Genomic DNA, 26,222 nt, shown 5'->3' with positions numbered 1-26,222 from the left:
TAAGGTTGAGCCCAGGTCATACGGTGGCACTGACTAAATAAAAATCATTCATACCGAGTTGTTACACAAGAAAGTCAGCATTTACCTTACTAGATCCACCAGTCCCGATCTGTTTCAAAACTGCATACATTCGCCCTTTGACTACAATGTATTCACTTGATGCAAGTGGTTGCGCAATCTACAAAAAGAAACACGTTAACGGCAAGGGTCTTTGAAAACGTTCACATAAATTATCACAACTTGCAGGATAACCGGCTGAACTGGATGGACAGATGTCTTATTTCAGCCTTATAAACTACGTTACATCTAAAACTCAATATGTACTAAAAAGACGCTGGCAAGTTACCGGAAAAGGTTGTAGTAGGGAATTGGCCGGGGTGTGTGGAAGATAGCTGGAACGGTTGTCAGATGGAGTTGACATAAGCGAAAGAGGTCCTAGAGAATTTTTCACCACAGGTGTTCTAAAACTAAAGCAAACATAACCAAAAAACTTCTTAATGAGGCAGATTTTTATACATGCTGAAATTAAGGTGATGGGATATGTGAAGTTAAAGGGGTTTTCTGAGACTTTAAAGGAAACCTGTCACCTGGAATTTGGCAATAGAGCTGAGAGCATGGGCTGCTAGATCGCCGCAATATCCATTCCCCATAGCTCTGTTTTTATTGTGTCAAAAAAACAAATTTGATAGATATGCAAATTAACCTGAGAGGAGTCTAACGTAAAGGAGCCCAGCATCGCACCGCATCCGCCGAATCTCCTCCTTGCTCCCCGACGCCACAAAGCTAGAGCACCGTAATCCCGCAATGCGCGAGCTAGCGCATGCGCAGTGTCAGCATAGTGTTCCCTGAAGCTGATGCCAGCACAGGGAAGGAACAAACTTCGCATGCGCTAGCTTGCGCATCGCGAGATTGCGGCGCTCTAGCTTTGTGATGTCGGGGAGCAAGGAGGAGATTCGGAGGATGCGGGGCGGTGCTGGGCTTCTTTACGCTGGACTCCTCTCAGGTTAATTTGCATATCTATCAAATCGTTTTTTGACACAATAAAAGCACACAGAGCTATGGGGACTGGATATTGCTGATGTGCTAGTGGCGATCTAGCAGCCCATGTCCTCAGCTCTATACCCAAAATCCCGGTGACAGGTTACCTTTAATACAGGATAGGTCATCAGTATCTGATTGGCGAGGGTCTGATACCCGGGACCCCTGTCGATAAGCTGTTTGAGAAGGTAGCAGCACTCACAGTAGCTCCTTGGCCTTCTCTCAGCCTCCCCTAGACCACTGACACATTCATTGGTCACGTTGGCTAAGAGCAGCTCAGCCCCATTGGGTGCAATACCAAGAACTGCTGCTATACAATGTACAGCGCTGTGCTTGGTAAGCAAGGTGAAGGCTGCGGCGATCATAGGGACGCCGGTGCCTTCTCAAACAGCTGATGGCCGATCAGATACAGATGACCTATCCCGAGAACACGTCATCAGTTGTAAAGTATTGGAAAACCCTTTTGATTATATGGAATATCTGACACAGGAATGGATTTATTATAATAAAATCAATTACATGAGAAAGACTAATAAATCCATGTGTATACAGTTACCAGTTCATATAATCTTCCTGTGGTTTGGCAGGAGTCCCACAAACTAAGGCAGGCTCATACTTCAGAGATGGCGCTGGTGGAGATACTCGTTTGAGCACAGGATAAGCGCTTGGCTCAATACTCATCCTCTTTCCCTAAATGTGACAGATACTAGTTTTCATACAGTTACCATAGAGATACAAACAAATCCCACTTCACTATTATACTATGAATATATTCACTAACATCTTAAGATTAACTATGGTTTAGTAAAACTTTTTCTATGTGACAATGGTTTAGATTGGGGGTGGCCTGAGTGCCGAGACCCCCACGAAGGATGAAACAAGGAGTTAGAAACACTGAGATGAAGACAATTTAATATGCACAGTATTTTTCTAATATAGACAGTCAATAATGACCCCTTAATCATTGGTCATTTGTCTCTTTCCATCCACTCTCATATATATCTATCTATATATCTATCTATATAAAAAACAACCTACGTATCTAGGCAAAGCCCACAAACAAATCAAATTACTAATTAAACTAAAAAAAGTAAAAAGGAATAACCACCTCCGCTTGGAAAATGTCACTTGGCACCTCAGGAACTTTCCATTTCCATTCGGTTTCCACACTAGTGGGTTTTGGTGGATCAGTCTTCTTGAGGTTATCATTGCCATCAATTACAGCATGAACTTCAGACTGCTTATTAATTTCCTGAGGGTTATATGGAGCTGTGGTAGAGTCTGTATCGTCCATATGCACGTCTAAATATAAAAAAGGGGAAAAAAATAATAAACTGAAACACTACTTTCCTCCTAAAACAATTGGACCGATTTACAATATTTGTACGTTTTTGTACTATGTTTGTGTGTTTTTATACCAATATGTTTAAATGTTTTTACAGTGGTTTTTATCCAAAACCAGCAGCAGCACCAAAACACAGAACCTGTGCAAATATTTCTACTTTTTAGGGTACTTTCACACACTTGCGTTGTTTGATTTCGGCAGGAAGTTCCGTTGACTGAACTGCCTGCCTGATCAGGCAAACTGTATGCAAACGCATGTCATTTTTTCTGACTGATTAGGCATTTTCGGATCCGTTTTTCCGGTGTCATCAGGCAAAACAGATCCGGTATTATTTTTTTTCCCTCATTTTTAAAGGTCTGCGCATGCGCAGACCGGAAGGACGGGTCCGACATTCCGGTATTTTGAATGCTGGATCCGGCACTAATACATTCCTATGGGAAAAAAAAAATTATGGATCCGGCATTCAGGCAAGTCTTGATTTTTTTTTTCGCCGGAGATAAAACCGCAGCATGCTGCGGTTTTCCCTTTTGCCTGATCAGTCAAAATGACTGAACTGAAGACATCCTGAACAGAATGGAGAGGAACTCTATGCTGGAAAAGAAAAACGCAAATGTGAAAGTAGCCTTACTATAACTTATTTTGGTGAAGGATCTACTCTAGGTTTTGTATAAAAATCACTGCAAAACATTGACCATAACACTAGCAAGTGACCTTAGACAGCGCACACCTAGATAAGTCAGGCTAAAACGGCATTTTCCCAGTGGCTGATGCTGGGTGATAAATCTGGTGCACCTACAGACTGTCCACTCTCCGTTTATACCATATATTACGTGGGTTACGTTGCCCTCTTTTTGATCACTCACACCCATTTTACATTAAGCCATGTCCCTTTGTCAGCCATGGCAGAAAAAGGGTCTAAAAAAAATTTGCTTCAGGGCAACTGCCCCAAAATTCTGGTACATGTATTTTTCTTTTAAACTAAAACTAGTATTTATTAGTATTAAAAAAAAATTGTTTCTTTATACTTCCAGGAGATCCACTCTTGGCTTTGGCATTTAATAAAAAGAAAAAAAAAAGTACCAAATCTGGATGGTGAGGCCTTTATTTATACATTATTATATATTTTCTCAAATTGTGTTTTCTGCAATACTTTTTCCATGCCATTTTCCACAACTTTTGACACGTCATTTTGGGCAGTCACACCCCACTGATCATTAGAAAGCAGCTAGGCACCATGCCCCATTGGCTCTCTTGGTGTCTCCTCCAAGTGAAGCCTAAAGAGGGAGATGGAAGCCAAAAGGGCACAGCCCTTACAGCTACAAAGTCCCTGCATTCTAGAAAACGGAAGAGCTCAGCATATGGGAACCCACCAGTGACAAATGCAGAAGTGTGTAAATGGTAGTGGTGTGGTTAAACATCTAGGTGGGCGCTGTCCTAGCACAGCAGCTCAGTAACAAAACTAGGATTAGAGAGACGTGCCGATAACTAGAAGCTCTACATAACATTCTACAAATACAGTAGACACATTGGGCATAGATGGCCATCCCCTATCTCCCATCCACTTTTCAAAACTAAAATGGTGCGAAAAGTCACAACATTTTTGTGCACGTATCCCTAAAAAGTCAGAAATGCACAGTGCAGAGTGTGATAAATTCCCTCCAGAAACATAAATTAAAACTTTAAAACACAGGTATCATAATAAAAAAAAAATTATTACCCTCATCACTTCGGGCACGGGTGCTTGAACTGCCTCTTCTGATAATTACGGAAGATGGAGTCTTCATCTCTACACTGTCTTCTGTAAACGGCTGCGCACTTGTGGGGCTTATATTGGGGCTACTACTGGTGGACAACTAAGAAAAAGACAAAACGTTTGAACATAATTACATTCGAAGAAAACATAAGACTAATATGTCATCTAATATCCAGCCTGGGGTGTCATAGCTCAGCGATTCTGATAAAGAATGGAAAGAAGCATTTAGCAGTGTGCCCCAGCTGTAAATGAGAACTGTACATGGACCCATTTACTTGAAGGAAGCACTGCTACAGCCCTTCAAGGTCCTGCTGGGCAAGGAATAAGGCTGGGTTCAGACCTGAGCGTTTTACAGCGCGTTCCTACTCGCTGTAAAACGCTCAACAGGCAAGAACCAATGATTCCCTATGGGAATGGTTCTCATCTGAGCGTTTTACAGCGTGTTTACAGCGTGTAAAACGCCAGATGCCCCAAGAAGTACATGAGCTTCTTTGGGGCGTCTTGTCGCGTGTTCCCGTCCATAGACTTCAGCGGGAACGCGCGACAATGGGCGTTTGCTTGTCTCTGTATGCGCGATTGCAAACGCCCGTACAATCGCGCATACAGAGCGCTCCATCGCGAACGCTCAGGTCTGAACCCAGCGTAATAGTGAAAGTGGTGGTGTTGGTACCTTCTTGGGATCATTGGGGATCCTACATGTCATATCCTAGCAAGATACCATCACTTTATAAGATGGGAAAACGAATTTAAAGCAGTTGGTTGAGTTAAATAAAACTAAGACAGCCTATGTAAATGCACTAAAATAACAATAGAAGGAGCTGCCCAAGATTTTAATTAACTCACACAACCCCTTCAAGTCTGATACATACGTATCCTCTAAAAAAAAAAAAACACTAATACAAAACTGAGCTTTCAGTGAAGGTTTTAAGCATGTGCTACACCAGCATGGGGTATTGAGTAAAGGGTTTGTCCGGTTTCCCATATTAAGGACCTATACTCATCGATAGGTCAAAAATATAGGTTCGTCGGGGGTCCGACTCCCCCGCCAACTAGATGTTTGAAGAGACCGCAGCACTCATACGAGCACTGTATTCTCTTCAGTTAACCTGTTTGCCGTCGACAATGCAGCGGCCGTGTAGTGTAATAACAGTTCCTCCGTCCCATTCACTTGAATAAGACAAAGCAGTTTAATTAGCCTGCTATAGATTTTTGCACTTGTGTCCCCCTATGATATTAGTGACAAATAAGTACAAGATATATTGGGTACACATGGGTATTTTGGCTGTAGCTTTTTATAATAAATAAAAAATAAAAAAAATAAAATAAAAAAAAACATTGAGTAGCTACCTTATTCCCGGAAAGATGATTGCCATCGCCACTGTACTTGGGTTTTGACAATGAAGGCAGAACTGGCACACGCATTGCACTTAGTGGTTGTCTTAAAAGAAAAAGCAGAAAAAAAGAGTTAAAGGGAACCTGTCGCCAGTTTTATGGTGTCCTAACTAAGGGCAACATAAATAAGTGACTGATTCGCTTAGCAAAATGCTGGGTCACTTTCTTTAATTGACCCAGTCAATCTGCCAATATCTTGTATTGAAAAGCTCCAGCTGATAATGATGAGTCCTGAATATTCATGAGCTCCTGAATCTCCCCGCCCACCTGCTGCTGAATGACAGTTTGTTTCCATAGGAATCAGCAGCAGGTGGACAGGGGAGTGGCTATAGTTCTGAATTATATATACGCTGGACTCAATGACATCACGCTGGACTCAAATCAGCTCATTAGCATGCAGCATCTTTGTGTGTATATTATGAGGTAACCATCTGTCACACCAGTAAGTGAATACATCTAAGGCACTTTTTAGTAGTTAATGATTGTATATAATTAGTTAGATTATAATCAAATATCCACATGACAGTACTCCTGCCACCGCAGTACAGTAATACACTGGTATAGATCATACCAGTGTGCGCACGGGAGCACACAGCATCATAGATTACAATGATGCTGTGCAGGTCAGGCCGCCCGCATCATATGATCTTATGATCTATATGACCATATATATGGGAGGGCATACGGTCGTGTGCAAGAGGCCCAAAACTGCTGACAGATTCCCTTTAAGAATTCAGAGAACCACAAGAAACTAAAAAATATACTAGTACCTTTTGCTGGAAAAGGTGTAAATATTCCTGTCATCAGCTTCTGGAGACGTTAAGGACTGTACGGGGACTCTCCCAAACTGACATGTCTAGCGGGCATAAACATTAATCATGTTTAGTGTATAATCACATAGATTGCAAGCGACCGTGAATGCATGCAACGTTACCTTGTTTGGCACATTTGTCAGAGGCTTCCTTGGAATTTCATAACATTCTTCAGGTGAGCTCAACTTTTGTCTAAAAAAAAAGCCTAGGTTTAGGCCTGGTACAAAAATACTTAAAGCAAACTTAAAGCAAAAACATAAAGTGTGATACCCAATTGAACAGATCAAGTTGCTAGAGAGCTCATCGGAGCTGTCACTGCGTATCCTCTGGGGTCTTCCCAGCATAGAGCTCTGCACATTTTCTTCATTTGGGGGGCTCAAAGAAACTGCAAAAATAAATAAATAAAAACATAATTGATCTAAATGACAACATCGAATGCATACTAAAGATTTACCACCACATTCACATTGCAGTTACTTACAGGACAGGTTTTCTTTATCTTCCTCAGAGATCAGCTGTGGTCTCTTCAACTGCAAGTTCTTCATGGCCAACTCTATCATTTCAGCAGGGACAGCTCTGCAATCCTTTCCTTTCTGGAGAATCTGCTTGCTCTTTTTAAAGTTTCCTGGCAAAATGACAGCCATAATGTTAGGTCTATAGTTGTCCCTAAAAAGGTTGCCACTTCCAACGTGTAGGCTGGAGATTTCTACTCGACAGATAGAGACATGCCAGAAGTTTATATCAGGTTCAGGCAATTAAATCCTCATCGATCACTAGAAACAAGGGGCAGAGCTGCCTACGGGTACACTGCGTCCAATCATTGGCAATTTGTTTTTATTATCACTGGAGTCGGAGGGTGTCAAAGGGGCATAGGCTTTCTAAAGATCGGTGAGGGTCACGGGCACCCAGACCACCAATGACCAGTACACTTTAGAGGGAACCAAATGAAAACAGAACACTAATATTGGAAGATGGAGTGGTCAGGATCATTTATTTACTTGTATTTTATTAAATATATTTATTACTCTCACGAGTTCCCTTCCTTCAACAGGAAAGTGACAAACAGGAGGTCTGAGACATGTGGCCCTGTCACCCTGTGTGCATGTTATACCCTGATCACTATGTTTTGCCAGGATTTTATATGGACCTAATATCTATGGAAGTTAACCTGCCTAGGACTAGAGCTTAGTCTTTGGACTAACCAACCCCTTTAAGCCTCAAAATCCTAAACGGCAGTCTTCAAACATCATCTGATACAGAGGTGGAAGAAGGTAATCTATTCACTTTGGCTGTGTTCATATTTGCAATGCAGATACGGTCAAGTCTGACAGGATCGATAGCCTAGCAAGCTCCGTATTCTTAGTCAACACAGTGGACGCCATGACGGAAGCCAGTCAGAGCAAAGGCGTCTGACGCACATTGTGCATCTAGGAAACCACAACACAGATGTGACAAGACACTAAACTAACCAACAAAAACGTGTACATGAATGCATCCCGCGGGTCCCTCTATTTAGATTCCCGATGTCAGAGACTACTCAGTGCTTAAATTTACACCGCTCCTGGCCAGAGGCTATGTCAGGATCACAGGCACACTGCTGGGGCTCCGATCAGAAATGCCACCAATGAGGAGGGGAGGGGACCTTGTGGCCACTGCCACCAATGATTTTAATACTGGGGGGTGTTGGGGAGGGGGGGGGGGGAGCGCACTGCGCCACCAATGTTTTCAATACTGGGGGGGGGGGGGGGGGGGTTGAGGGGAGGGGACGCAATGTGCCACCAATGATTTTAATACTGGGGGGTTGAGGTGAGGGGGCACACTGTGCCACCAATTATTTTAATATTGTGGGGGTTGAGGGGAGGGGGCGCACTGCGCCACCAATGATTTTAATACTGGGGAGGAGCGGGGCAGGGGGCACTGACCCACCAATGAGAATATAATTAACATTTATTACAGGAGGCGAGTGCGGCACCTGAGGGGTTAATGGCTGCTAAACGCAGCTCCCCGCTAGCATCCGCCTCTTGGATTTGTAATAAACATTTACTTTCATTGGTGGCGCAGTGCATCCACACCCTCTCTCGTCATTGGTGGCAGCAGAGGCACAGGTGGGAGGGAGAGACTGCTTCCTTCTCCCCTATGCTGCTGAGGAGAACACAGAGCAGCACGCTCCTTGTTCTCCGATACTAGACTGCACAATAACGAAGCCTAGTATCGAAAAAGGCTAATCCTCGAGGGTGATAGAAGGCAAAAGTATTGATTGGGTATTGAAAATTCGATACCGGAAACAACCCTACTCCTAACATTTCCACTGTCTCTCTGATGAATTTCTTTTTTTAGCCTAATGATGGCCTTTTTTACTTCCATTGAGAGCTTTGACCACATTTTATGGGTTCACAGCAACATCTTCCAAATGCAAATGCCTCACCTGGAATCAACTCCAGACCTTTTACCTGCTTAACCGATGATGGATTAACGAGGGAATAGTCCATTAAATAGGTTTTGAGACAACTGTCCAATTACCTTTGGTCCCTTGAAATAGAGGCAGCTACATATTAAAGAGTTGTACCGTAATTCCTAAACCCTTCTGCCAAATAGGAATACCCTCAAATTAAAGCCGAGAGTCTGCACTTTAAGCCCATATTGATTACGGTATATAAATGGTACCTTGAATATGTTTCAGTAAACAGCTAAAATGTGAAAACGTTTGCCACTGTCCAAATATTTCTGGACCTGTGGGTGTATGTGTATTCTATATAACAATTCAGTTTTTTTTTTTTTTACAGTGGAAGTCAGTGGCAGAAGTGATGGACCACGTGATCTTTTTCTTCTGTGTGTACAGCTGTATAGGAATATATATACACCTCACTTATTTCTGAGGCATACATATAGTCAAACTGTTCAAACAGGTTAACTGCATATTATTCAATTTTGGGAAAACATTTTATATCAAACATACATTTATACCATGCTGTTCCGTCACCTAAAATGGGTGTTCTCCCGTTAGACTTTTAAAGACATTTTCCAGGAGTCACATATTGATGGTCTATCCTCAGGACAGGGCATCAATATATGATCAGTAGTGGTCCAACTCCTGGCACCCCTGCCTATTAGCTGTTTGAAGAGGCTGTGGCGCTCATCTTCCATGGACAATGACGTCACGTTCATCAGTCACATGGCCTATTTGCAACTCATCCAAGTGGAAAGGCCTGAGCTACAATATCAAACATAGCCGCTATACAATTTACATTGCTGTGCTTAGCATGCTGTGACGAGGCTGCAGAGCTCGCGGGAGTACACTGGCCTCTTCAAACAGCTGATCACGAAGGTGTTGAGTCGGACCCCCACAATCAGATGTTGATGACCTATACTGAGGATAGCCATCCATACAGAACTCCCATGAAAAATCCTTTAAAGGGAATGTGTAAGTAGTTCTGTCAATATAAAACTGCTGACAGACAAAGGTAGGCGCCAGGGACAGGAAGTGATATGTACCTTCTCAGAGCCTTACCCATCATAAAATTCTTCATGAAAGCAAAGTTTGCATGTGCATACAGAGCAGAACAGAATATTAAAAGCATATTAACAAATTACCTTCAGACCACTCGAACTGGGCAAAAGCAGCATGCACAAAAGCAAACTTTTTGCAGTTCAATCTTACAAGCTGGAACTGGTCCCGTGCCTCATCTGGGTCCAGTATGCTAAAAAGTGCATAAAAAATAACAATTTACAAGTAATCATCACAGTTAACACGTAACAAACACCAAAACCAGGAGACTTTTAGGCCCCTTTCACACGGGCGAGTATTCCGCGTGGAGGCAATGCGCGAGTTCAACGCATTGCACCCCGCACTGAATCCCGACCCATTCATTTCTATGGGGCTGTTCACATGAGCGGTGATTTTCACGCATCACTTATGCGTTGCGTGAAAATTGCAGCATGCTCTATTTTGTGCGTTTTTCACGTAACGCAGGCCCCATAGAAATGAATGGGGTTGCATAAAAATCGCAAGCAAGTGCGGATGCGGTGCGATTTTCACGCACGGTTGCTAGGAGACGATCGGGATGGAGACACGATTATTATTATTTTCCCTTATAACATAAAATACTGACAACTTAGAGGGGTTCTGCAGTTTGTTTAAACTGATGATCTATCCTCTGGATAGATTATCAGCATCTGACCAGCGGGGGTCCGACACCCGGGACCCCCGCCGATCAGCTGTTTGAGAAAGCAGCGGCGCACCAGGAGCGCCACGGCCTTCTCACTGTTTACCGCAGGCCCAGTGACATCACGACTAGTATCAACTTGTCTGGGCGCGGCTAAGCTCTGTTCACTTGAATGGAGCTTAGCCCCGCCCAGGACATTGATACTAGTCGTGTGATGTCACTGGGCCTGCGGTAAACAGTGAGAAGGCCGTGGCGCTCCTGGTGTGCCGCTGCTTTCTCAAACAGCTGATCGGCGGGTGTCGGACCCCTGCCGGTCAGATGCTGATGATCTATCCTAAGGATAGATCAGTTCAAACAAACTGTAGAAACCCTTTAAATGGGGAATATTTTTATTTAATTATTTTTTTTAAAGTCCACCAATCAGACGAGTGGGACACCCAATGGAGGGCAAGGTTTCTTGCTGCACCCAGAACAGATAGCAACTATTAAAAATGTGTGCGGCTTTTGACCACATTGTATAAACCAATTTCTTCCGTTTATTTATGTTGCACATGTTGTACAATGCGGTAGAGATTACCATCTCTCACATCAGTCCTTGTCCTTTAATTTCCCCAATTCAGACACACACTTGGGTCAACTTCAAAGGAATTTTGAATGTGAGAGTAAGGCCTCTTGCACATGAACGTATGGCTTTTTCAGTATTTTGCAGTCCACAAAAAACAGATCCGCAAAAAATACGGATGACGTCTGCGTGCATTCCGTATTTAGCGGAACAGAACAGCTGGCTCCTGATAGAACAGTACTATCCTTGTCCGTTATGCGGACAATAATAGGACATGTTCCATCTTTGAACGGAAACAGAAGGCATATGGAGTACCGTTTTTTGCCGATCCATTAAAATGAATGGTTCCGTACACGGAACGCAAAAAACGGAACATAAGCGGAAAAAAAAGGTCCTGTGCAAGAGGCCTAAACCAGAGAACCACGGGAAAAAAAAGCAAACTTGGGGAGAACTGAGGTGGGCCTAGCCTACTTGAAAGGTGAGCAATGAGTACAGTTTCTGAGGCAGTCTCAGCAAGCCTGCGTTAAAAGGGAAGTCCCGAAATTGAAACTTTGAAATGAATGGCTGATACCATGCTTGATCACTGCTGCATTGAGATGAGGGGCAAGGAAAGCCTGTTCTCGTGATCAGTGGAGGTTCCTAGCAGCCAAACCACCATCTATCAGAACACTTCTATCCACAGGATAGGTTAAAGGATACCTTTCAATGTTCAAATTTGCAAAAAAAATGAAAGCCTCCCTTAGGCTACTTTCACACTAGCGTTCAGAGCGGATCCGTCTGCATTATATTGTAAAAAAAATTCTAAGTGTGAAAGTAGCCTGAGCGGATCCGTCCAGACTTTACATTGAAAGTCAATGGGGGACGGATCCGTTTGAAGATTGAGCCATATTGTGTCATATTCAAACGGATCCGTCCCCATTGACTTACATTGTAAGTCTGGACGGATCCGCACGCCTCCGCACGGCCAGGCGGACACCCGAACGCTGCAAGCAGCATTCAGGTGTCCGCCTGTCCGTGCGGAGGCGAGCGGAGCGGAGGCTGAACGCTGCCAGACTGATGCAGTCTAAGCGGATCCGCATCCACTCAGAATGCATTAGGGCTGGACGGAAGCGTTCGGGGCCGCTTGTGAGAGCCTTCAAACGGAGCTCACAAGCGGACAGCCGAATGCTAGTGTGAAAGTAGCCTTAAACCTGCCACTTGGTTTTGGGACCACTAATCATTGGTGTAATGGGCATATGCCGGATGCTGCCAAGTCCTCACTTACTACAATTTGCAGGAATGAACGGGTTTAATATGGGCAGGTTTGGAACCCTATCTACATAATAGTATGGGGGTTTAAAGGCCCCAAACCGGGGGACCAGTCCTGTTTAAATAGCTTTAGGACTAGTTCACACTTTAGTGATTTCCATCAGTGATTGTAGCCAAAACCAGGGGTGGAGCCTCCACAGAGATGGGGTATAAGGGGAAGATCTGCCCCTGTTCTGTTTCGGATCCGACCTGGTTTTGGCTCACAATCACTTTAGTGTGAACGAGGCTTTACAAACCACAACTTTGCACGTCAATCCGCTGCAGCACATCATCAAACCAGATGGGACATTTGCTGTATATGAACTTGATTAACTCTTCATACTTACGCTTTCAACTCCGCAAATCGAACCATGATTTTGGCGTAGCTCTCATTATGGCTGTGCTTCTCTGGAGAAAGCGCGCCAACAGCTTGAGTGTAATTATCTATCAGCTTATTCAGCAGTATCCTATCGCTCTGCGGCAAGCCCGTACTCTCCAGTTTTAAGAGGGAAGACAGCCATTCTTCTGGGGTCTTTGGGGTTAAAAGGTGATTGAAGACACCAGAGTGCTCTGTGAGAAAGGAGGAATACAGTGATGGCTAGCTCGTCGGGGACATTATTATATACGCTGTTATCCTTACAATCCATGCCCTCTCTAACTGAAATTTCTACTGGTGTCAAACAGCAGTAAAAAAAATTAAAAAATAAAAATGGTTTATTAGAGTCAATTTATTAAAAGGCATAATTCAGCTCCAACATGAGAAAATGGCTGCCTGCTGTGAGGAGTCGATTTGCACCAGCTCCTGGCTTCAGCATTAATAAGTCTGTCTAAAAGTTCCAAAGGAGTTGTCCAGGATTAAGGACAAGGCTATGGACAAGTATGTTTTTTTTTCCCTTAGGGTACTTTCACACTTGCGGCAGAGGTTTCCGGCAGGCAGTTCCGTCGCAAACCGGACGCAAACTGATGGCGTTTGTCAGACGGACCCGGATCAGTCTGACAAATGCATTGAAATACTTTTTTTCACAGATTTAAAAAAGGTCTGCGCATGTGCGGACCGGAAGAACGGATCTCCGTCAATGCGGCAATTTTAATACATTTCAATGGAAAATAATGCCGGATCCGGCATTCCGGCAAGTGTTCAGGATTTTTGGCCAGAGAAAACTGCAGCATGCTCCGTTATTTTCTCGGCCAAAAAAACGTAAGAGGGACTGAACTGAAGCATCCTGAACGGGTTTCTCTCCATTCTGAATGCATTAGGATAAAACTGATCAGTTATTTTCCGGATTTAAGCCCCTAGGACGGAACTCAATGCCGGAAAAGAAAAACACTAGTGTGAAAGTACCCTAAAAAGGTAGCCATGTTTTTCTAATCCTGGACAACCCCTTTAAGGCGCAGAGCCTCTGGTAATGGCTAAATTCACATTTCATTCATGGTCACATTGAATGCTAAAGGACGGGGGGGCTGCCCTCTGTTCTAGTTAATTAATGAGACCGCACCCATAACATCTATATACAAGCTCACCATATTGCAAATGTAATATACAAAGATGCATTACATGACCTGAATACGTTGTGGGGGGGGGGGGCACACACACACACACACATCTAAACTTCCGGTCCACAATTGTCACGTGCGGTGATCACCACTGGTTCTCTTTAGAAATTGTATAACAGAAGTGTTCTACAGGAGGAACTGGAAAACATCCAGACCAGCCCCGCGTGTGACCGTTACGGGGTCACGGGAGGAGTTGTATTCTTTGATGGCATTACTGATCGACCTTTCATTACCTCTTTTTGGGAAGAAATAGGGGGGGGGGGGGGGCGCGGAATGTGCTGTCCGCATCTGCTGATCCGCCAAAAAAGAGAACATGTCCTATTCTTCACCGCAAAAAGGCATTTCCTATGAGAGTTCCGGCGAGGTCCGGTCCGCAAAATGTGGAATGCACGTTGCCGGTGTACGAGTTATGCGGATCCGCAAAACACATACGGACGTGTGAATGGACCCTTATGGCGCTCAGCTCTCGTTCAAGTGAACTCTGCATGGCCACTGTCACAGTGGACTGTGCCATCTCCATGTAACCTTGTATAGAGCTTTTTATTTTGTATATGTTTTGGGAGAAATTCCCCTTAAAGTAACAAAAGAAACTTATGCTTTATAAATCTTTTTTTAGCTCGGTTATTGGTTGCTAGAAGATGGATGAGAACTGAGGTTCCCACCGTTAAGGAGTGGATAAATCTGATGAACTTAAAATAGTTCTATTGAAAAAGAAGGTTATATCAAATTAAACAAAACGCATGCCCATGAAAGAACATTGAGGAACTGGAATAATATCAAGAATATGATGTTTTTGTTTTTTCTCCCCCCCCCCCTCCTCTTAGCTCGAAGGAGAAGGAGAAGGAGAAGAAGAAGGAGAAGGAGAAGAAGGAGAAGAAGGAGAAGAAGAAGGAGACTTGTATATAGCTGCTGTATTAGATAAAGGGGGTTATATTGATAGTTTACACATCACCCTGTTACCAGAGATGAGGTACTCTCATGACCTCTGTAACCCTCTGAAAGTTACTAGGTCTGGGGGGGTCCCAGTGTTTCTGCAGAGCTCCAAAAGAAAACAGAAAAAGTCTGGTACCGTGTTAGCCAGTAGAAAACTAGTTTAGTGCTCTCGTTAAGAGAAACAAGAGAGTCTTGCAGGTCTAAATGGGTTTTACAGCATTCTGATACTGATGACCTATACTCAGGATAGGTCCTCAATATCTGATCCAGCACCAGGGACCCCTGCCGATCAGCTGTTTGAGAAGGCACCAAGCACAGCGCCGTACATTGTATAGCAAGTAACAGCAGCACTCCTTTTTAGATGCCAGGTGTAAGTCCTTGGAAGGTTTTGGACGAAAAAAAACCTGTCACTAATGTAGAAGATGACAAGGCAGCACTCCGCTCTCCAGTGGACCTTTATTACACCCAATGCAACGTTTCTGCTCTCTCAATGGAGCCTTTGTCAAGCAGTGAACACAGTGCTCTAAACACACATAGAAATAGGGTTGTGCATTAAGATTTACAGAATTGCTTTCATTTTGTGAATAAACATGATTTGACTAAATATAAACAGTTATTTTGATCATAAAATAATTTTATATAAAAGTATAAAAATATCATGAATCAATAGAGAGTAATTTACAAATATATACATATCATGTGTCCCAAAATACATTATAATCCATAATAATATCTGATCAAAGATAATTAATTGACATCTTTTAAGGCTACTTTCACACTAGCGTTTTGGCTTTCCGTTTTTTTTTGGGATCCGTCATGGGCTCTCACAAGCGGACGAAAAACAGATCAGTTTTGCCCTAATGCATTCTGAATGGAAAAGGATCCGCTCAGAATACATCAGTTTGCCTCCGTTCCGTCTCCAATCCGCTTTGCAGCCTGCCTGCAGCATTTTGGTCTCCGTCTGATGAAACTGAGCCAAACGGATCCCTTCTGACACACAATGTAAGTCAATGGGGATGGATCCTTTTTCTATGACAATCTGGCACAAATAGAAAACAGATCCGTCCGACATTGACTTTCAGTGGTGTTCAAGACGGATCTGTTTTGGCTATGTTACAGACAATACAACCGTCTGTATCCGTTTGTATTATCTGAACGGATCCATCCATGTCGGGTCAGCTCAAAACGAGTGTAAAAGTAGCCTTAGATTGGTTGTACCCAGCTCTCCATCTCATGTATGGGCAGGAATCCAGCCTCTTTCGCAGTACGCATGCGCGTGAATGACGCTGAGTTCTCGTGCTGGTTTGATGTACACTAGCGCAGGTGCATTGTACAGCATGGGACAAATGTTTAACCTACAGAATTATGGTGCGTATTGGTCTTCAATTTCAATCCTTATTTTTGTTCACAATCAGCACATGTGCACTTTATTATATTTATCATCTTTGATGAGATATTATTATAGATTCTAATGTATTTGGGACACATTATGTATATATTTGCAAATTACACTCAACAAAGGCTCCATTGAGAGAGCTGAAACGTTGCATTGGGTGTTTTTTCACTGGATATGTACGGTAATATATATCAAGAGTTTTCTTTATTTTCATGACTGAAAATTGTAGATTCAAAACTATGAATTAACACATGTGGAATTATATACATAACAAAAAAGTGTGAAACAACTGAAAATATGTCATATTCTAGGTTCTTCAAAGTAGCCACCTTTTGCTTTGATTACTGCTTTGCACACTCTTGGCATTCTCTTGACGAGCTTCAAGAGGTAGTCACCTGAAATGGTCTTCCAACAGTCTTGAAGGAGTTCCCAGAGATGCTTAGCACTTGTTGGCCCTTTTGCCTTCACTTTGCAGTCCATCTCACCCCAAACCATCTCGATTGGGTTCAGGTCCGGTGACTGTGGAGGCCAGGTCATCTGGCGCAGCACCCCATCACTCTCCTTCATGGTTGTTTTTCTTTACTTAGCTGCTTTTTTCTTGCCATAATACAAATTCTAACAGTCTATTCAGTAGGACTATCAGCTGTGTATCCACCTGACTTCTCCACAACGCAACTGATGGTCCCAACCCCATTTATAAGGCAAGAAATCCCACTTATTAAACCTGACAGGGCACACCTGTGAAGTGAAAACCATTTCAGGCGACTACCTCTTGAAGCTCATCAAGAGAATGCCAAGAGTGTGCAAAGCAGTAATCAAAGCAAAAAGTGGCTACTTTGAAGAACCTAGAATATGGTCTGTACTGTGTGTGTGTGTGTGTGTGTGTGTGTGTGTGTGTGTGTGTGTGTGTGTGTGTGTGTGTGTGTGTGTGTCATATAGATATATATACACACACACACAAAAAAAAAAGGAGCAGAGACATGGTATGATTAATGGAGATTTGAGAATGTGTTCTTAATTACATTACAGATAGGCCGAGTGAAAGTTTTATGGTCTCTAAACTGATTTCATCTCAGAAACCTGGTGCCCCCACTATGTCTATAGAAGACTTGTTAGATCTTAAAGGGAACCTGTCACCAGGATTTTGCGCATAGAGCTGGGGACATGGGCTGCTAGATCGCCACTAGCACATCTGCAATACCCAGTCCCCATAGCTCTCTGCGCTTTTATTGTGTTAAAAAAACTGTTTTGATCCATATGCAAATGACCTGATATGAGTCCTGTATCCGGAGATGAGTCAAGCGGAAAGGAGCCCAGCACCGCCCAGCGTCCTCCGAATCTCCTCCTTGCTGGCGTCACAGAGCTGGAGCGCCGAAATCTCGCGATGCGCGATCTAGCGCATGCGCAGTGTCAGCATCATGTTCATTCCCTGTACTGGCATCAGCACAGGGAACGAACTACGCATGCGCTAGCTCGCGCATCACGAGATTTCGGCGCTCCAGCTCTGTGACGTCGTCAGCCAGCAAGAAGGAGACTCGGAGGACGCGGGGCGGTGCTGGGCTCCTTTCCGCTTGACTCCTCTCCGGATACAGGACTCATATCAGGTCATTTGCATATGGATCAAAACTGTTTTTTAACACAATAAAAGCGCAGAGAGCTATGGGGACTGGGTATTGCAGATGTGCTAGTGGCCATCTAGCAGCCCATGTCCCCAGCTCTATGCGCAAAATCCTGGTGACAGGTTCCCATTAAAGTGCGTCATAAATCCCGGGGACAAATTCAGTCCAGTATTCATGTCAGGCAATTCTTCTGGCTTTTGAGATTTTAAATTATCTTTTAATATTACCACTTTCATGTATTCATCATTGTGTCCTGGGCAAAAATACTTAGCCACAGAAAAATGTACCTTTTTCACTTTAATTGTGTGGTGGTGGGACTTTATCCTAGCTTTAAGTTTCTGTCCTGTTTCTCCAACATAGGAGGAGCCTCCCTAGCATTGCGGGTGATGCTAGGGAGACTCGACCCCGTCACGGCTTGCTATTGGCTGCCCCCATTCCGTCACCAGATGTTTTGATCCGCGCAATAGGGAGATGCGGCTAACCCCTTTAAGAGACACAAAATAAGCGTCTTGCAGGTCTGATACCTTTTAAAGGCTAACAAAAAAATAGAAGCAATGATGTTACATAGCAAGCTTTCGAGACAACTTGTGTGGCAATGGGACTTACGGATGAGGTCCCACCACCACACCATTAAAAAGAGAAAAAGGTACATTTTCCTGTGGCTAAGCATATTTGTAGTCCAGGACACAATGAAAAAGACATAAAAATACTAAAATAAAAAGGCAATCTCAACAGCCGGAAGAATTTGGGAACACAAATGTATGACACTGCTTGACAAATACTAGACTGAAGGACACAAGTAGATAATCCGGAACGAACGTTCCTGTGAACACTCATTCCTGACAATCTGCCCATCTAAAGTTGCAGCCGATCACCCAATGAACAAGCGCAACGCTCATTTATTGGGTGATCTTGTCATTCATGCAGGCACCTAAATCATCATGTCTGGGCAGCAGATTGTGCAGTCTAAAAAGCGATCTGATGCCCAGAAAGAATGCAGCTGTATGAGGACGGGCAATCGCAATTGTGATCCCTCGTCCTCATACTGTGGAGGTGTTCACTGCATGTAAATGCCGCGCTTCCTTCCCGACAGTCTGCTGCCCATTGGCCCATCTAAATTCACCCTAAATTTGCCCCAGGGATTTATGGCAAACCACAAGATCTAAAGAGTCTGCTGCAGACACAGTGGGGGCACCAGCTCTCTGAGATCACATCAATTTGGAGACCATAAAGCTTTCACGCAGCCCATCTGTAAGATAAGTAAGGACTCATTCTCAAGATCTTTTTCATATCCTGTTTTTCAAATGTCCGTTCATCAGACCAAGCAGATATAAGGAGACACCATAAGGAGATATTATATTCCCCATTCATTACACCATGTGTCTGCGCTCTGTCTCAGAGAGCGAGAGCAGTAAGCTAGTTTTCTACAGGATAACCGGTACCACAGGTTTTCCTTTTTCTGTATATCTCTGTGAATGGGGGAACTTAGTAATTGAGGGTTTTGAGAGCAAGCCGAGTCGTTCTCCCCTCTGGATTTCCCTGCGATACTAGAACTTGGAATACCTTTAGCACTGCGAGGAAGGACCAGTCGCTGGACATAGTGGAATCTTACAAAATGCTACCGTATATTTGATATGCGCGAGCTGTCCATCTTATGCGAACAAAGCTGCTGCATGAGCTTCGTCCACTGTAATTCCAGCGATGGCGGCTACCGAAATCAGCTGATCTGCTGGAAAGCCAGTTGCCAGACCCCTGCCGATCTGATATTGATAACAGGTTCATATCTATCTATATATCCATCTATCTAACTGGAGTATTTAAATAGGTAATTATAATTCTGAAATTAAAAAGGTAATTGGTAAACTATTTCAACAGCTTTAACAAATTAAATCCCATGCAACATGCAAGGAAGGCTATACAGGTGAAACTCGGAAAATTAGAAAAATGGTGCAAAGCTCATTTATTTCAGTAATGCAACTTAAAAGGTGAAACTAATATATGAGAGACTCATTACAAGCAAAGTGAGATATTTCAAGCCTTTATTTGTTATAATTTGGATGATTATGGCTTACAGCTTATGAAAACCCCAAAGTCACAATCTCAGGTACCCTTTGCTCAGGGAGTATGGATTAATTAGCTGACTGGAGTGTGACACTTTAAGCCTAGAATATTGAACCTTTTCACAGTATTCTAATTTTAAGTTGCATTACTGAAATAAATGGACTTTTGCACGATATTCTTATTTTTCGAGTTTCACCTGTATGTTATGTCACTGATCAAAACCAATATTCTAATGCCTGCACTTACCAGTTGTATCAGCAGATGATTTTGTGAATGTTAGTTCATCCGTCCAATTATCTTCATTACCATACTTGGTCTTGAAACTCTTAACTCTATCCAAAATGGAGGCAATCTTTAACTTCCGTTCACTTATATCTTCATCCTCCATTTTATACAGGTCAGGACTAAAAATGATAATGTCAAGTTAGCAACCTCATAATGCTAAATACAACAGAATGGTTGTGCCTACATTATAACATAATGGAAATAGTCAACTCATTACCACATGCGCAGTTATCCCACAAAAGCATTTGCCACCCTTCGTCCCTCTCAGAATGGTGCGGCAGTGCACAGGTCAGTCCACTTCTCCATTCACTTTTTTGGAACAGATGGAATACACTCTACATCAGCCCCAAAGAAGTGGATGGAGTGATGGACTGCACCAGAGAGTGGACTTTAGGTCCCCAAGTTCTCTGGAGCACTGGATGCCCCAGAGGCTAAACCTCAACAATCCGACATTTACCACCTGTGCATAGGTGATTTTTCCGTGGGATAAAATAGTTGTCTCATGTCTCAGCTCCTGTTCACACGTCCTATAAAAAAAGAAGCTGTACCTGCCATCAACTGATTGCCACAGGCTCGGCTTCAGAAAACACAACATGACCAGCAGAAGTCTCCAGGGAAGTTGTGGGTAGTTACCCATTTCTCCTAAAACTCCTGTTATACATGGTCCCACTCAGTCCACCAGAGGGGAACACTCTTTCTGGTAACCATCTACTCTGGCTCAAAAAGGGAGGCCTAATCAGGATGTATGGAAATAGGTTGTGCAGAAAGGGGAACATTTTAAGAACCTCCTGTACTATTATAGTGCTCACCCTCTCTAATATACATTAGTTAAATACAATTTTAGTCATCAGTCACACCACAGTCAAGGCTTAGATCCCACATCAAACTGTCACAGTGTAATAAGAGGTATAGAAGTGGTGGCTAGAGTGCATTTCTCGCCTACATGACAAATGTTTTGTGACAAAGAACTCTGATATCACTCCATATGCTGGTGTGAAGGCACAAGGTGGCCACACACATTACATAACAGTAGCTTGATAGCTGAACAGCCATTGAACAATGATTGAATGGTGATCATTACGTAGACATGGCTACACACATTTTAGTCAATTCTGGCCGTTAGGGTCATTCAAACTGGCCAAACATGTTTAGTGACCCCGGGGCGAAGGAAGAATAATTTTCTAGGAATGTTTTTGTATGGAAAAACTAGTAAATATTGGGGAAAAACTGGGGAGCGGGGTGTTTACCCTATTTATTACTGCACATACACGCACGCTTCGCGGCCATTATAGTGGCGTGGCTCACATCAAGTCACATTAGAACGTCGACTCTCACACTAGAGAAGTGCGGCTTAGGAAGGGCTCTTCTGTTATTACTGGTGCTCTATGCTCCTGAAGAAGTGCGTGTACCAGGCGCACAGAAACGCGTCAAGCCGTCTAGTACTAATACTCCTTGCTAGCTGTGGCTGATAGTTGGCTGTATATGAACCATATCAGCTGGTACATCTACTAGCGGGAGTAAAGCACCATTGTTTCGTCCGCGGTGGATGGCATAGTACATGGCTATCTCCTGGGTGACGCTCATATCCCAGTGGCGAGAGAGGTGCGGTTACCGTGCCTAGCACTGGATTTCTTGCCTAGATTCTGGTAGTCTTTATCCCTAGGGAGCAATAATTATGGCACATTCAATATGGCCCAATTTGATCCCTATATAATGTGGATGAGAACCTTGTGATACGGAGGTCCAAAAATATAGCTATCCATATGTTGGGCAGGCACGTTAAATGTGACAATAATTACACGTGAGACAACAAAAACACCACGCAGTACATTTAGCCCTGGTGGTCATTGTGGCAATACACACTAGATGCCACAGATTACCCTAGGGGTATACCTGGCCTGTACTTTTAATATTATATCACATTTGGAGGTTACACACCCCTTAGATTTTTGAATACTGGATACCATTAAACCTTTTTAGTTTTTTTGACTTTTAACATCAATGAACATTTATACGGTATTTTCTTGAATAATTAATCTGGACGTATACCCTTTTCTCACCATCCGGCTTCTTCCCAGAAAAATACAATGTGGCAGCTAATTCTTCTACTTGATCTAAAGTGTAACTGCCGTTTTATCTTTATTTGAGTGATACTGACCATTTTTCTAAAATAGTTTAATTATTGAAATCATACATTTCTATTAGAAAAATAGCTCTAAAGTGGCCCATTCTGCGCATTAGGGTACTTTCACACTTTTCCGGAATAGAGTTCCGTCCCAGAGGCTCAATACCGGAAAAGAACTGATCAGTTTAATGGTCCATTCACACGTCCGTGGTGTATTGCGGATTCGCAATACACCTGGCCGGCACCCCCCATAGAACTGCCTATTCTTGTTGGCAATTGCGGACAAGAATAGGACATGTTCCATTTTTTGGCAACGCTGCGTCCCGGAAGTTCAGGGCCGCGCTCCTGAAATGCGGATAGCACATAGTGTGCTCTCCGCATCCCGTTCTGCCTCATTGAGAATGAATGGGTCCGAACCCGTTCCCGATATTGCAGAACGGATACGGACGTGTGAATGGACCTTTATCCTAATGCATTCTGAATGGAGAGCAATCCGTTCAGGAGGTCTTCAGTTCAGTCTTTTTGACTTTTCAGGACGGAGATAATACTGCAGCATGCCCAGACTGCAAAAAATTTGAAAAAAATAAATGCCAGATCCATTTTTCCGGATGACACCAGAGAGACGGATCCAGCATTTCAATGCATTTGGACAAATGCCATCAGTTTGCTGACGTTTGGACGGAACTGCCTGCCGGAACCCTTTGCCGCAAGTGTGAAAGTACCCTTAGCAACGCTCCTCTGTCTTTGGTTTACATAACAGTGGAGACTTGCTAACACTGACTGTGTTAGGGTAATTTCACACTAGCGTTAAAGTTTTCCGTCATAGGGGCTCAATACCGGAAAAAAAAAAACAACGTATCATTTTTGTCCTAATGCATTCTGAATGGAAAGCAATCCATTCGGTATGCATCAGGATTAGAGATGAGCGAACTTCTGTTTTAAGTTCGGCGTCTAAAGTTCGGGGGCGGGTTAGCGGAGAATCCCGATCTGGAACCGGATATGGATTCCGACTTCCGTTGTGGTCCGTGGTAGCGGAATCAATAATGGCCGATTATTGATTCCGCTACCACGGACCACAACGGAAGTCGGAATCCATATCCGGTTCCAGATCGGGATTCTCCGCTAACCCGCCCCCGAACTTTAGACGCCGAACTTAAAACAGAAGTTCGCTCATCTCTAATCAGGATGTCTTCCGTTTTGTCCCTTTTACGGTATTTAGCCGGAAATAATGCTGCAGTATTTTCTCCGGCCAAAATTCCGGAACACTTGCCGGATTCTGCATTCATTTTCATTGAAATTTATTAATGCCGGATCAGGTACCAAGTGTTCAGGAAATTGCAGCCTTGACAGACCTTTAGAAATGTGAAATAAATAAATACCGGATCAGTTTTTTCCAGATGACCCCAAAGAGACAGATCCGGTATTTCAATGCATTTGTCAGACGGATACAGATACAAATGCTATCCGTTTGCTTACGTATTTCGGGATCCGGCAGGCAGTTCCGGAATCCAATAACGCTAGCGTGAAAGTACCCTTATGTAAACTGAAGACAGAGGAGCGTTGTTAAGGCGCAAAACGGACACTTTAGAGCTATTTTTCTAATAGAAATGTACCATTTCAGTAGCCCGGCAGTGTGTTACAGTAAATAAAAGAGCCCTTGTGGTGCTCGATTTAGCGCAGGACAAGGGAGAACATCGGAGAACGAACTGCTCCGATGCTCATGTCAGGGGGGCTGCCTGGGTGAAAATGGGGATATGTTCGGGTTCAGCTCTAAACCCGGACAACCCCTATAATGGCACATACACAGGACTAGGTCCACAAACCACAGATCCACAATGTATGGACCCCTTCCCTGTGCACGCCGCATTTTTCTCACTTCCAGCAATAGAAACGCTTATTCTTGTCCACAATACAGGCAAGAATAAGACGCGTTTTATAATTTGCAGACCCACAGAAGGGAATGGGATAGCGTGCAATCCGCAAAAAATGCAGATCGCACACGGATGCAAAATACGGTCGTGCGCAAGAAGCCTAAATGTCGCCGCTGAGTGCAGAGCTAGGAGAACCAGAAATATCTACAGATCGGATAAATGCATGGAAAAAGTCATCAGCTGTAATCAGTTACTACACAGTCCACTGATCCCTGCGAACTCAGTGACATCAATGGGAAGATGGCTCCATGGGACCCTCCACTGCCATAGAGGAGAGTGCAGGCAATGGTGCCCGGATCTCATGCAGGGGAAGGTCCCCCGTGACTTCATTGTGCCCCCCGCCTCTACCTACCTGTCAGCCAGGGCTACCGTTACTGTCCCAGTGCGGAGCGGCAGCTTGTGAGTCCGGGACTATCAAGTGCGATCAGCGCCCCAGCCCCGACTCATGCAGCACACAGTCGTTAGTTTCAAACTCGCCACCTCCCCAGTGATGGAATATGATTGGCCGGCGCAAACGGAACCGGAAATGACAGTGTGCCCTTCCTAGTCTGCCGCGGCCATGTTGGTTTAGGGAAGTTTGTCATTTACCATCTCTTCTATGTAATGTTAGACCAGGGTATTGCGTAGAGTGTATGGGCTCCCGGGAGGGTTAGGTCACATGAACAGGTCATGTGACTGCGATCATTTAGGCTGTTTTGTGTTTTCCTGCGCAGTGGGATTATTTTCTGGATAGTCTATATCAGGGATCAGCATTCCAGCTGTTGTGAGACTACAATTCCCAGCATGCGCTCTATTCACGTTGAGAGTTCTGAGAACAGCGAAGCAAGTGTGCATGCTGAGAGTTGTAGTTTCACCACATCTGGAGTGCCGAAGGTTGCTGAGCCCTATTCTATAGGGTCTGGTGTGTGTGTGCTGGGAATAATATTAAAGGGGTTCTGCACTTTGTTTTAACTGATGATCTATCCTCTTGATAGATCATCAGCATCTGATCGGCGGGGGTCCGACACCCGGGACCCCCGCCGATCAGCTGTTTGAGAAGGCAGCGGCGTACCAGTAGCGCCGCGGCCTTCTCACTGTTTACCGCCGGCCCAGTGACATCACGACTACTATCAACTAGCGTTGGCGGGGCTAAGCTCTGTTCAGTCGAATGCTGCTGGAGCGCCGCTGCCTTATCAAACAGGTGATTGGCGGGGGTCCCGGGTGTCGGACCCCCGCCGATCAGATGCTGATGATCTATGATGATCTATCCAGAGGATAGATCATCAGTTAAAACAAAGTGCAGGACCCCTTTAAATCTCCTTCAGTTCACCATTGCATGGCTTAGGGCAATGTACGATGTATAAGGTGTGACTATCAATGGTTGAGGAGGATATCCTGTGGTTGGTGGATATTATTTCCTGACAGTTTTTTTTAAGCGGCACTGTGCTTATAGTTTAGGGACAGGAATACCTCCTAAATGTCCAAGGTCTGGTGGACCAGTGCCGGATTTTAGTGGCTGTCCTGTGGCCAGATTCGCCAACCAGAATTTTTCTTTATTCCTGGACAACTTATCCCAAAATCACAGACAGCTAGCATTTTTTACAGACAAATTAGAAAACTATAATGAGGTGCAGAAGAAACCATCTCCTGATCTTCACCAGTGACCCCTGCTAGAAGGTATTGGCCTTAAGAACCAAAAAGAGCCCTAAATAAGGTAAGATCCTTGTTACAGGAGTCATAAAATGTGATTTATAACAGGAACTCATAAAAATAATAGACATGATGCCAAATTCTGGAGACACTAGAGTGATAACACAGAATAATTCAGGGTTTAGATTCTCCACGAAGATGAGCAGAGCAGTAGACATTAGTGGAAAATCATCCAAATCGCCTGATACATGGCATATAAGAATGATAAAATTCTAACTGCCTACAGTCGCCACTAGGGGGAGCTCCCATTGACCTTAATATGTAGATCACCTTGAGC

General features: G+C 43.8%; 1 protein-coding gene across 3 annotated transcripts in view; it reads right to left on the bottom strand.

The window, feature by feature from the left end:
• The window catches only part of TTK (TTK protein kinase), a 62,257-nt gene extending 37,529 nt beyond the window's left edge, over window positions 1-24,728 (bottom strand). For all 3 annotated transcript variants that reach the window (XM_044290583.1, XM_044290582.1, XM_044290584.1), the window contains exons 1-14: window positions 24,609-24,728; window positions 20,162-20,319; window positions 12,700-12,922; window positions 9,932-10,038; window positions 6,822-6,965; window positions 6,611-6,725; window positions 6,463-6,532; window positions 6,299-6,384; window positions 5,484-5,574; window positions 4,101-4,236; window positions 2,147-2,340; window positions 1,595-1,728; window positions 347-467; window positions 86-178 (exon numbers count right to left, since the gene is read on the bottom strand). In XM_044290583.1, the coding sequence (XP_044146518.1) occupies window positions 86-178; window positions 347-467; window positions 1,595-1,728; window positions 2,147-2,340; window positions 4,101-4,236; window positions 5,484-5,574; window positions 6,299-6,384; window positions 6,463-6,532; window positions 6,611-6,725; window positions 6,822-6,965; window positions 9,932-10,038; window positions 12,700-12,922; window positions 20,162-20,303 (1,656 nt within the window). In that variant the 5' untranslated portion in view covers window positions 20,304-20,319; window positions 24,609-24,728. The remainder of the gene's footprint in view (window positions 1-85; window positions 179-346; window positions 468-1,594; window positions 1,729-2,146; window positions 2,341-4,100; window positions 4,237-5,483; window positions 5,575-6,298; window positions 6,385-6,462; window positions 6,533-6,610; window positions 6,726-6,821; window positions 6,966-9,931; window positions 10,039-12,699; window positions 12,923-20,161; window positions 20,320-24,608) is intronic.
• Between the last annotated feature and the right edge of the window lie 1,494 nt (window positions 24,729-26,222).

This window comes from Bufo gargarizans, chromosome 4 (genome assembly GCF_014858855.1).
Source record: "Bufo gargarizans isolate SCDJY-AF-19 chromosome 4, ASM1485885v1, whole genome shotgun sequence".
Lineage (NCBI taxonomy): Eukaryota > Metazoa > Chordata > Amphibia > Anura > Bufonidae > Bufo > Bufo gargarizans.
This window is presented reverse-complemented; position numbering and strand designations above follow the sequence as displayed.